The sequence below is a fragment of the Neomonachus schauinslandi genome, chromosome 10, assembly GCF_002201575.2.
Source record: "Neomonachus schauinslandi chromosome 10, ASM220157v2, whole genome shotgun sequence".
Lineage (NCBI taxonomy): Eukaryota > Metazoa > Chordata > Mammalia > Carnivora > Phocidae > Neomonachus > Neomonachus schauinslandi.
Window position 1 is genome coordinate 25,888,260 of NC_058412.1, and position 13,356 is coordinate 25,901,615.

The following is a 13,356-nucleotide window of genomic DNA, read 5'->3' on the forward strand; positions in this document are numbered from 1 at the left end:
TGATTTAAAGCTTGTTGTGTAGTCATTATCAGTGTAATTCCAGAATATTTCCATTACTCCACAAAGAGATTTCATAGTCATTAGCAGTCACTCCCAGTTTCCCTTTCCCCGCCATCACCTATCACTAATCTGTGTTGTTATTCTATGGATTTGCCTACCCCATACATTTGATATAAATGTGGAATCTGTTATAGTTTGTGGCCCTTTTGTCTGGCTTCTTTCACTTAATATGTTTTCATATTTCATCCATTTAGCATGTATCAGTACATCATTTCTTTTTATGACTAAATAGTATTCCATTGTATGGATGTACCACTTATAAACAACTTGTATATACCTCCTTTTGTTTATCTGCTGAGAAGTTAGCAGGCATTTGGGTTGTTACTTATTGTCTGTTAAGAAAAATACTGCCATGCAGCATATTTGTTTTCAGTTCTTGAGTATATACTTAGAAGTGGAATCCACCATTTTTCTTTTAGTTTTTCTTAAAGCTTCTATGTCTTTTTTATTTCCATTTTTCTCCAGTTTTATTGAGATATAATTGACATATAATTTTGAGCAAGTTTAAGGTATACAGTGTATTGGTTTGATATATTTATATATTATAAAATGACTACCACCATAGTATTAGCTAATACCTCTGTCCTGTCATGTAATTACCAGTTCTTTTTCTGTGGAGAAAACATTTAAGACTACTCTTAGCAACTTTCAGGTGTATAATACAGCATTATTAATTATCAGGATGCTGTACATTAGATCTCTGTATTTCCATTTAAATTTTCGAATCAGCTTGACAATTTATACACCAGAAAGCTTATTATTTTTTTTTTTAGAATTTGAATATAAATCAGTTCAGGAAAATTGACATCTGACTATTAAGCCTTTTATGGGGCACCTGGGTGGCCCAGTCGTTAAAGCATCTGCCTTCGGCTCAGCTCATGATGCCAGGGTCCTGGGATCGAGCCCCGCATCGGGCTCCCTGCTCAGCAGGAAGCCGGCTTCTCCCTCTCCCACTCCCCCTGCTTGTGTTCCTTCTCTCGCTGCCTGTCTCTGTCAAATAAATAAATTAAATTAAATAAAAATAGTAAGCCTTTTACTTCATTAACATGGTATATTTAGTATATTTAGGTCTTCAGTTACTCCATGAGATGTTTTTTAGTTTTCACTGTTGATGTTTTGCACATCTCTTTTAGATTAATCCCTAGCTATGGGATTTTTTTAATGCTATTATAAGTGATATTTTTCTGAATTTTATTTCCATTTTTTTTGGTTTCTGGTGTATAGAAATATAACTGATTTGTGCATATTAATCTCCTATGTGGGGATACTGCTATATTAGCTTACTAATTCTTACAGTTTGTAGATTCTTAAGGACTTTTTATGGACACAATCATGGCATCTGTTAAGAGTTTTACTTTAGTGTTTTCCTAATCATTATAAAATTTAGTTCTTTTTCTTGCTCTTTTGTGCTTTCTAGGGCTTCCTGCATGATACTGAAAAAAAATGGTGGTCATAGTCATTTTTATTTTGTTCTCATCTCCATTATTTTTATATCTGGTTTTTGAGGCCCCTAGTGTAAAAATAAAAAAGATACTGAAAACTCAGACTGGGCAAAAGATTTTTAAAATTTGTTGTAGTAAGATGACTTATTTCTTTTGGATTGAGTGTTTTTGGTGACTTAATTCATTTTCCCATAAGTATTATTCAAGCATTGGATTTTAAAGTGAGTAAAGGGGTAAACTCCACATGGTTAATATTGAGAATTACTTTAATGACCCAAAAAGTACAAGTATAATATCAGTGCTTCAGTAAGTCTAATAATTACCCCTCTAGAGTTGGAATTAATAGCTGTTTCTTTGGTGGACCATTTGATGAAGCGGAGGTATTTCATTTTGGGGCACATAGCTTATGAGAGTTATGATTGCCCTTTCTTTGACCATGCTTGTGTAGTTGGATTCTTGAAAGTTAAGTGAAGTGTAGTATGGCTGTTCTGTAATAAGTGTGTGGGTTTTGTTTTGTTTTTTTAAGTTGACACTTCCAATTGTAAGAGGCTATGTACAGTTTCATTTATTGCTATGTTGTTGATTAGAGCTTAATTTTTTTTAATAGTTTTTTTTTAAATCCTGGCACAGTACAGCATTGTTAGATGTTAAAATAGACTGTCAGATACCTGGGTGTTGTTTCCCGCCCACCTTTTCAGGTATTTATGAGCAAATGCTTTCCCTCAGCTTTAGATTCATTACCTGTAAAATGGGATAACAGTAGTACCTACCTGTGTGCCGTTGCCAAGATGAAATGAGTTGATGTAAGTTCCGTGCTTAGCGCTGTGCCCTCCCATTGGCTTTGGTTTCCCATAGTCCTTGGTTCCAACTCTAGTTCTGCCACTGTGACCTCTGCAGGTAACTTCTCTGAGCCATTAACTAAGAAACAGAGCAGAGTATCTGCTTTTCAGGGTTGTTCATCTGTTGGATATGTAATTAATTAAGAGCGTCACATGGTAATGCACACTAAACATTTGCTACTATTGTAGCGGTTATCCTTCCCCAATGTAACTTTCTAGTAAAGGCCTGTTATAATATCAGTTTTAATGCTGTTATTAAATTTGACCTTTACTTCTTATTTTGTGGTGACCTGTTTCATTAAGTTGTGAAATTAAGCTTTTACTTAGATTTTTCTAAAATGTTTTCCACAAATACTGGTAAATATTTAATGGGGAAAGAGTGATTTTTATAATGGATATTTGAGTAACATTGAAAAGGAAAGTCAAAGAAATTATTCAACTTATAGAAATTTCGTACAGTCTTTAAGGATGATAATTTTTGGGGCGCCTGGGTGGCTCAGTTATTAAGCATATGCCTTCAGCTCAGGTTGTGATCCCAGTGTCCTGGGATGGAGCCCCACATCAGGCTCCCTGCTCAGCGGGAAGCCTGCTTCTCCCTCTCCACTCCCCCTGCTTGTGTTCCCTCTCTCCCGGTCTCTCTCTCTGTCAAATAAATAAATAAAATCTTGAGGGGAAGAAAAAAAAAAAAGGATGATAATGTTCATGACTAAGCAGTATGTGCCAGAATTGACATAGGTCAAATCAGACCTATTTCTCTCCATATTAGAGTTCTGGGGAGCATTTGGTAGGAAACAATTGCTTTACATATTCTCTGTGGGCCAGACTCCGTCTAGGCTATGCTTTGAAATGAGGAAATATAAGGTATCATCAGATTTTTAAAATGATGTTCGTATAATTGAAGGTGTTTTTGAGCTTTTGAGGGGAGGGAGAGGAGGTATTGCCAAAGGAAAACTTAGTAAAGCAAATTTCAGTTTATTTGTTATGCTCAAATTGTATAATAAGATTACTCTCATTTTGTGTTTTTATTTTAACCATATTAAATGAAATTTTTTATATGCTGAAAATATTTTTAAGCTCAAAACCATACTAATTTTTCTTTGATTTGGAAGTAGTTCCCGGATTCCTTAAACTTGAATACTGTTATTATCAATCAGTATGCTTTTACCATTAAGATTTTTCTACTGATACTCTATAGGTTCTTACCTTTTAAAATGAAACTGGAATCTTAATGTCAAAATAGTATACTTGGAATATGTTTCTATGAACCTTTTCCTCATCCCTTTTCTCCCCCCTTGTCTTATGCCAGTGAGTTCCTTCGGGGTTACTCCTGCAGTAGGTGGACTGTCATCGGGGACAGTTGGGGAAGCTTCGACAGCCCTGAGTTCAGCAGCCCAGGTAGCTTTGCAGTCTCTCTCTCATGCAATGGCGTCAGCCGAGCAACAGCTGCAGGTGCTGCAAGAGAAACAGCAGCAGCTTTTGAAGCTTCAGCAACAGGTTGGAGACTCTTTGGCTCTTTGTTCATGCTGTCTCTAAACTTCAAAAGCTGAAAAAGTACTGTAAAAATGACCATTATTTTCATAAAGGAAAGTAGGTTGACCGATCTGAGCTAATCAGTTTCTACAAAAATGGAGGTAACGTCTTTGCGATATATCTAAATTTTAAAAAATAAATAAATTTTATTTGATAAATATCTGAGGGAATATAATTGATATTTTGCAGGGGCAGTCTCTGAGTAAAATCCATTCTGTTTCAACACTATTGGTCAAACGTTAGAGTTACCAGTTAGGATTTTTACGGATTGGAGATCCTGAAACGTTTTAGAGATGAATTGAATTCACATGGATTAAAATTTAGTAATAATGGCAGATGCTTTGGCGATTTCATTGTAGTCTAAATGCAGTCTGTGTGATTGTAGGTGACATTATATTAGGTTAGGCACCATGAGAATCTACCTCCTCCTGTTAATATTTTGCTTTGAGGAGAATTTTGTTTCCTTATTTACATTTATTTGTTCTTCTTCGTTTCCACCTTTGCTTTGTGGAAGTCCTTGTTCCCCAAAACACAGGAAATTATATATCAGATATTTAATGAAGTTAATATAGAGAAGAAATACTCAATTCATGTTGAGTCCATTTTTTAATCTAATTTCACTTTTCTTTCACTAAGATCTAGTTCATCAGACCATGTTTATCTCCATAAGCTCTTTTCCTGGGTAGTACTCCCCACAGTTTGCGCAGGCAGGACTGGTCTATATGTTGTGGCTTTTACTTGTTTTGCAGAAAGCCAAGCTGGAAGCCAAGTTACATCAGACGACAGCTGCAGCAGCTGCTGCCGCGTCGGCAGCCTCCGCAGTAGGTCCTGTTCACAACTCCGTGCCTTCCAACTCAGCGGCGGCCCCTGGCTTCTTCATCCACCCATCTGATGTTATTCCACCCACTCCAAAAACAACACCACTGTTTATGACTCCACCACTCACCCCGCCCAATGAAGCAGTTTCTGTTGTGATTAATGCAGAGCTTGCACAGCTTTTCCCAGGCTCAGTTATTGATCCCCCAACAGTCAATCTTGCTGCACATAACAAAAATTCCAACAAGTCCAGAATGGTAAATTACTATATTTTAAGTAGGTGTTCGCTTAGACATTTAAAAATATTTTGATGTATATGCTAACCTGAGAAGGCAAACTTTTCTTATACCAACTTGAAACATCAAATTAGATTGTTTAAAGTATTACAGAATATACATCAGGAAATGAGACTTGTTAGTTTAATATTATGGCTATTAGCTTGTATAGAGCAAGAGTAGTATCAATATAGAGTTATACTTTTTTCTTTTCTAGAATCCACTTGGTTCTGGTCTAGCTCTCGCAATTTCTCATGCTTCACATTTTCTTCAACCTCCACCCCACCAGTCCATTATTATAGAGCGAATGCATTCAGGTAATCTTCAACTTTCTTAAAATATTTTTTCTTGCCTCGTCTGTCAGCCCTTTGAGTCTTAATAATTTCCTGTAGTTTGATTTTACTTTGCAAATAAATCCCATCTGTTCCTGGGTAAGTACATTTTACCAAGAATAAGCACTATATGAGGCTTATCTCTGTGCTCACCATGTTGAATGCAGGAGTGCTGCTGGGTAGGGTGGCAGTTTTATCCAGACCCTGAATCTGACCTGTATGTGAATCTTTGCCTGTTGAACTGTGATGGACATAAGTATCTACTTCCATTGTAGCTGCTCAGTTATCATGACACTGGAAATTACAGTTCAGTATCCTAAGACCAGCACTCTGGTGTTGAAACCGTTTCCCAAAAATAGCAGATAGAATTACTGCTGATCTTAGTAACTGTGAGTAAGATTAATAACACTCCATGGTCTCGGTAATTCAAATTTTACCCACGTTTGTAGTCATACTTCTGTGCTAGTGACCTGTGACTGGGATAGGTGCTTTCAATTAGAGCACGTTTACATAGTAAACTATGGGCAATTTTAACCTTATAATCCTGCCAAACTGTTAGTTCTTGGCTTGAGCTACAGCAGAATTCAACAGAATCCTTCTGTGTTTTATAGCAGAGAATAATATGAATGTAATGCATACTGTGTCACCTTTCATCATATGAATAGTTGAACCATATTTGCTTTATTGCACTGGGCTGTTTCTTCTTTGGAAAAGAGAGTTTTAAAAAAAATAATAAAATAAAATTCTTCCTGATGTTTTCTATTCAACTAATCCTTCACTGGTATCGCCATTAGTGTCTGTAACATTTAGAATTGACTTGTTGATGTGCAGTGTTATGAAATGTGAGCAGTTGTTTACATTGCAGTTTGCTTTTTATCAATGGAATTGACTGTAGATTATAGAATTATGTTGTTTTTTAATGGTTTCTCTGTTTAGGAAAGCATTGGTAACTACCTTTTTCTACTTAACTAGCTCCATTGAAAATAGCATGGGTTCTAGCAGTTTAGTTGGGTCCCTTCACTGTACAGTGCCGCTCTTAAGTTTATTAAGTCCTCCTCACCCCAATCTGGTAAAGAAGAAAAATAATTCTATTATTAATGATTCTGTCTACTGTTTGACTAATCGGTCTTATTCCGAAATGTGTATGAGATGAGAGATGCAAATCTGCTCTTTTTCCATTCCTCTCAGATCATTTTTACCTTTCATGAGTGTGAGCATCTCAACCATGCTGAGTGTGATTCTAGTGCTTACACAAAGAGGCATACTGGGGCCACACTTTATTTTTTTTTTTTAATTTTAATAGGCTTGCTTTTTAATATTTTACAATATATTATAATTATCTATCCCTGTAAGTAACATATACTCAACAAAATTATTTTAAAAGGCTGCTTTGTGTATTCTGTAATATAAATGTATCATAACTTATTTAACAAACCTCTATTATACATTTAATTCGTGTTTTATTTTGCTATGAATATATATTTCTACATCCATTCCCATATCTGTTTTTTTTTTTTTTTTTTAAGGTTTTATTTATTTGACAGAGAGAAAGACAGCCAGAGAGGGAACACAAGCAGGGGCAGTGGGAGAGGGAGGAGCAGGCTTCCCGCGGAGCAGGGAGCCTGATGCGGGGCTCGATCCCAGGACCCTGGGATCATGACCTGAGCCCAAGGCAGACACTTAACGACTGAGCCACCCAGGCGCCCCTCCCATATCTGTTTTTAAACTTTTTTTTTCTTTTTTCTTTTTTTTTTTTAATTTTATTATGTTATATTAGTCACCATACAATACACGATTAGTTTTTGATGTGGTGATCCACGATCCATTGTTTTCGTATAATACCCAGTGCTCCGTGCAGTACGTGCCCTCCTTAATACCCATCACCGGGCTAACCAATCCCCCCTCCCCCCTCCCCTCTGAAACTCTGTTTCTCAGAGTCCATAGTCTCTGCGGCCACACTTTAGTGTGGCCCTTGAGAGTAACCCATCGACTTCACCTGGTACTAAGTAGCTGAAGAGACAGTGATGTGTCAGTACCTGGGCAAAAACATTATTTGAGATAAGCTGTGTCTCTCTTTATTGGAGGACCTTCCTAAGGGATTTTTTTAGTGGTAGTAATGACTACGTGTGATTTCCGCCTTATACTTTTACTTTACATCGGAGCTGCAGTGTGAGATCTAACTCTGTAAGAAGTTAAACAAGGCTTGAGAAAACTAAAATCAAGCATATAATTTGATATCATTAATGCATCTATTGGGAAATTTAAAAAAAATGACCAGATGACTGAAAGAAGATCACATAGACACTTTTTAGAATTAATCCATATATTATTTTTGATAATAGTTTTTCAACTCTAATGTTTTAAATTAAGCTTGTATGTACAGTTGATTGCTGTCACAATAACAAATTTACTCTTGTATGCTTTTTACTTAAGTCTTAACTAGCATGGATTGAGGTTTCAGAAAATTTTTGAGGGCTACTTATTTACTTTCCCTCCCATCTTCTTGTAGTTTAATAAATTCATTTCATATTTTAAGATGCATGTTCCCAACTGTTTTTGAATGCATCTTTTGGTTAATTGAAACAGTGGTGGTTTTTGTCAACTCTTGCTCTGTCTCTCTGATAGGAGCAAGGAGATTTGTGACCTTGGATTTTGGCAGACCAATACTGTTGACAGATGTATTGATTCCCACTTGTGGAGACTTGGCCTCCTTGTCAATTGACATTTGGACATTAGGAGAAGAGGTGGATGGGAGGCGTCTGGTAGTGGCAACTGATATAAGCACCCATTCACTAATTCTGCATGATTTGATACCACCTCCTGTGTGCAGATTTATGAAGGTAAAGAACTTCAAGACAATGAATTGATACGTTTTCCATGTTTCCAACAAGTTATGGAAGATACTCGGACATATAATTAAAAAGTATATCTTCTTAAATACATTGCTCACAATTTTATTTTTGCAGATGGATGTGTATGTATATTCTTTTTTTTTTTTTTTCCAGATCACTGTCATTGGACGTTATGGAAGTACAAATGCCAGAGCCAAAATCCCATTAGGATTTTACTACGGTCATACGTATATCTTGCCTTGGGAAAGCGAACTGAAGTTAATGCATGATCCGTTAAGGGGAGAGGGTGAATCTGCAAACCAACCAGAAATTGACCAGCACTTAGCAATGATGGTTGCTCTACAGGAGGATATACAGTGCAGGTTATTAGAAAATTGCAGTATATTTTAATCTTACTGAGACCCTTTATTTTTTATGTCTTACATATATTTTTCAAGAAATGTCTTTGCATAGATGTATAGAAAAGAACAAAAGGATGGAGCACCTGGCTGGCTCAGTCAGAGGAACATGGGACTCTTGATCTCGGAGTTGGGTGTTCGAGCCCCACGTTGGGTGTAGAGATTACTAAAAAAATAAATAAATAAACTTTAAAAAAGAAAAAGAAAAGAACAAAAGAAAGTAGGAAGCTAGAATGTTACAATATTTGATAAATTAAAATACTGTGATTAGATAATTGGCTTCATTTATTTAGTACTTAACAAATGACTAATTCTTTTTAATGGTTGTTAACATGTTTTAGAGATTTAATTTTTGGTGTATGTTTGTAAATATATATAAAACGGAACGTTGCAGGAATTATTTTGTACATTTATTTTTTATTTACAGGTATAACTTAGCTTGTCATCGACTGGAAACTCTTTTGCAAAGTATCGATCTTCCTCCTCTTAACAGTGCTAACAATGCACAGTACTTTTTGCGAAAACCAGACAAGGCAGTTGAAGAAGACAGTAGAGTTTTTTCTTCCTATCAAGATTGTATTCAGCTACAGCTTCAACTGAATTTGGCCCATAATGCAGTGCAGAGGCTCAAAGTAGCTCTTGGTGCAAGTCGGAAGATGTTAAGTGAAATGTCAGATCCAAAAGATTTAATTCAAACGTCTTCCACAGAGCAGTTGCGTACCATCATCAGATATTTATTGGACACTTTACTCAGTCTCCTTCACTCTTCCAATGGTTTGTATTTGGCTTCAGTTCTTTAAATGCTGGAAATGTGTTTGATATGATTTTGTTGCATGTTTTGTTGTTAGTATTTTCTAGTATTGTTCATTTTGATATTCTTTCTTTTGTATTTACGAAATGTGTTTGTAGGTTAACCCCTTCTTTTCCCCATATTTCTGCCCTTTTTTTTTGTTTTAAATGGATTTTCGATTATTTTTTTTCTTGGGTCTTTGCTTTTGATGTACATCATTTAGTTTGGCAAAATATTAAATATTGTTACTATGAAAACTTAATAAATTGCTAACAATATACTGTCATTTTCTAATCAAGAGCTATTTTTGATCATTACACGTGCACACACACAAACATACATACTCAACTCTCTGAATCACCCAATGCCACACATAAGAAATATAGTTGATTCAGATGCTAGCTTTTGTCCTCTCCCAGTATTTAACAATTAAAATTCTACATAGGAAGAATAAATCAATGAAGAGCAAAATAAATAGAATGTAATTGGTTACTGGTTGCTAGTAAAGAAAGCATATTTATGTATGCCCCTACTGATACTACAGCATACACTTACATAGGAAATTTTATTGTTTTCTCTTTTGTAATAGGACACTCTGTTCCTGCAGTTTTGCAGAGCACATTTCATGCCCAGGCCTGTGAAGAGCTTTTTAAACACTTGTGCATCAGTGGAACCCCCAAGATACGGTTGCACACTGGCCTTCTTCTTGTTCAGCTCTGTGGTGGTGAAAGATGGTGGGGTCAGTTTCTTTCTAATGTTCTTCAGGAGTTGTACAATTCAGAGCAGCTTCTCATCTTTCCGCAAGATAGGTAGGTCAGAAAATATTGGAGTTGTTTTTATTAGTAATTTCTACTTTTCACAGTTAGGGTTCAGATTTTGAAATTCTGTGTATGTGGCTCAATCCTGAGCGGAGAAATGAAGCACGTCTTTCCAGGGTTTGGGAATGCCCAGTGAAGCACGTATTGAAGAAGATTATACATGATACAACTAGACTACATTCTTTAGTTTCCTGGCTGCATCTGTGGAGTTCGTAGATCTGTGTTTACTAGTATTTCCTAACAGATTGTTACTTTATGTGTTAAGTGTATTCTTTTGAGACTATGATAAAATTCTCTGCTTGATTTCTTATGGATATAGTTAGGAAGTAGAACCAAGAGTTTGAAAAGAGCTAATTTTAACATTGTAGCTCCAGATATAAATCGTGCTAAGAACCACATATCCTGTCATTTGTCTATTAAATTTCAATGTGAATTATTTTTTTAAATGAGCATATTGATTCAAACTGGTATTTTACTCATATCTCTTTTTTAGGGTCTTCATGTTACTTTCCTGCATTGGTCAAAGATCACTTAGTAATAGTGGAGTATTAGAAAGCTTACTTAATCTGTTGGATAATTTATTGTCACCTCTTCAGCCACAGTTACCCATGCATAGGAGGACAGAAGGTATTATTTAAAGTGGTCGTCTTTAGTAAAAACATAAGATTCCTATAAATACTGCTTTTATAAAATGGCTAGTGTGAAGTACTTACTTTAATATCACTGTACATTTTGTTAATACTTTTATGCTATAGACTTTTAAGAATGTAGGCTTTCATGTGATTGACTGCCATATGATTATTGCTTTATAAATCTATTATGTTTTCATTATTTGAATTTTGAACTTGGGAACTATTATTTTTTTTTCTGTACTGTTATAATGAAAATCAGTCTCTTAATTAAAAGTCTCAATTTTAGGCACAGTTGCTTTTCTCATCATTCATAATGTATTTCATTTGAGCAACAAAATTGTTATTGGAACAAAAACTTTAGAACTTAGTTTAAAACTATATGATTGGGAAAGAGAGATTTTTTTATTTAGTTACCTGAAAGTCTAAGAATAGGACCTTATACCTTGTTTCCTAGTTTATAAATTATTATCTCTTGGATTCAACCTATAATCAAGAATCTATTTTCATACCATAAAACATTTGTCTTCCATTAGATTCAATGTGTTTGTCAATTTGTGGCCATAGGTTCTAGTTTTGAGGCTTATTATAAATAAATATTAATGTTAGTAGTGATAATGGTATATTTTGAATTTATAAAATGTTTTATCTCATAATTATCTTCTCAGACTTCATTAGAACTCTTAGAGTCACCTGATTATTTTTTCCATTGTCATCTGTGTATAGGAGTACTAGATATTCCCATGATCAGTTGGGTTGTGATGCTGGTGTCCAGGTTGCTGGATTATGTGGCCACTGTTGAAGATGAAGCAGCAGCTGCAAAAAAGCCTATGAATGGTAAAGACAGGGAGAGGTTTCTGACAGGTATCAGAAGTTTATAATAATCTGTTGGTGGGGATTTTGAGTGACTACGCGGTTGTTCCAGAACTGACTATTGGCCTGGAGGTTCCAGCTGTATGTAATTTATGTAAAATGTGAATTAAATTTACTAGGAATCTGTTTTAAGGATAGAACTTATTTTTGAGGGACTTAATGGACAAGCTCCTTATCTGAGCATGACTTTTAGTTTCTAGATACAAGCATGTCCTTCATGAGATTTTTTTCCCATGCTCATTTAAACACTTTCTAATACCATACATGTAAGTGAATTTATGAGGAGGAAATCTGGGAAGAGTTCTTTATGTTCTTTGAGTGTAGTGTGTCATTCTATTTGTCATTATGAAGTAGAGTTCTAATTAGGTATAAAGAGCTTTTATGCTTAGATATGGAAATTCCCAGATTTTTTTTGTTTGTTTCAGTCTTTCTCATAAATATTTGAGGCATAGAAAAATTTTAAAATTAAATGAAATCCAACTGCAAGACAAATTATTTTCTTCCCTACTTCCAAGCTAACAACACTTTTCATAAAGGTTTTGAAATAGCTACATCTTATTTCTAAATACAGCCATTAAGTGCCATAAATTTTTAATTTTACACATTGTCAGGATTCTAGTATTAAAAAAAGGTCCCTCGAGGTGTTTTATAGATAGATGAATCAATTGGTTATGGTGCACATTATGTTTGGGAAAAGGGTGGGGGATTTTTTCCACGTAGAGGGAAAATGTCTTAAATATTTAGAGTCTGTGGGTCAGTTCACTCATAGGATATAGAGGTATCTATACAGTTACAGTTATGTGTAACTACCATATAAACTTGGAATATTACAGTATTGGAGATCTTAGTTTTTATTTATATCATTCAGATACTGTGGAAACACATTGGTGGAAGACGTTTTTTGTAGGTTTTGAAGAATTTGAACTGACTTAAGAAATGGATAGTAGATAATAGGAAAAGATGTCTTTAGGTTAAGCCGGCATGAACAAGTAATGGAGATGGGTCAAATGTGATGTTGAGCAGAAGAATGATACTTGAAGTGTCTGGACACATTTTTAAAAATGAGAAAAAGTAGAACTACACAGCGTGATTTTTGAACTTATTTTTGCAGTCATTCAGTCAGATTATTGAATATCCTCTTTTTGGGTCCTTACACGAAAGCATGGGTTTGAAATAGGCAGCAGTGAGCATTTGTTGTTGTTCGAATTGAGTTACCTCAGAGGTGTGTTCTACAAAAATTAATCTTAAACAATTGTGGAGAAAGATAGCTGTTATCTTAAAGGAAAGATTAGAGACAGAAAACTCTGATCTTAAAGTCATTTAGGGTCTAGATTAGACTTTCTAGGGTCAGATCTTACTACCGATTTCTTTATAATGGTTCATTTTCTTTAAAACTGCTTTGTCGTGATTGACACATTTATAAATTTGTGTTTTCTGGGTATGTAAAGTACTTTAAAATCACATTTAATAGAATTACTAATAACACTTTTTCTTGCTCTTACAGGTAACCAGTGGAGTTTTATTAACAATAATCTGCACACTCAGAGCATAAATAGGTCTTCCAAAGGCAGTAGTAGCCTTGATAGATTATATTCCAGAAAAATCAGAAAGCAGCTAGTTCATCATAAACAGGTAATTTTCAATATGCTTTTTTAATTTTAATGTTTGAGAACATTGCTTTAGGTTGCATAAGATAGTCTTG

The 13,356-nt window shown here is 35.0% G+C and overlaps 1 protein-coding gene across 2 annotated transcripts in view; it reads left to right on the forward strand.

The window, feature by feature from the left end:
- The window catches only part of BIRC6 (baculoviral IAP repeat containing 6), a 222,930-nt gene that overhangs the window by 94,987 nt on the left and 114,587 nt on the right, over nt 1–13,356 (forward strand). Inside the window, exons 24-33 of one of the 2 annotated variants that reach the window (XM_021697618.2) lie at nt 3,648–3,835; nt 4,621–4,944; nt 5,180–5,279; nt 7,920–8,134; nt 8,300–8,508; nt 8,972–9,318; nt 9,924–10,143; nt 10,646–10,779; nt 11,508–11,618; nt 13,159–13,286. In XM_021697618.2, coding sequence (XP_021553293.2) covers nt 3,648–3,835; nt 4,621–4,944; nt 5,180–5,279; nt 7,920–8,134; nt 8,300–8,508; nt 8,972–9,318; nt 9,924–10,143; nt 10,646–10,779; nt 11,508–11,618; nt 13,159–13,286 — 1,976 coding nt within the window. Of the gene's footprint in view, nt 1–3,647; nt 3,836–4,620; nt 4,945–5,179; nt 5,280–7,919; nt 8,135–8,299; nt 8,509–8,971; nt 9,319–9,923; nt 10,144–10,645; nt 10,780–11,507; nt 11,646–13,158; nt 13,287–13,356 lie in introns of both variants that reach the window. The other variant, XM_044918838.1, reaches the window with a different exon arrangement.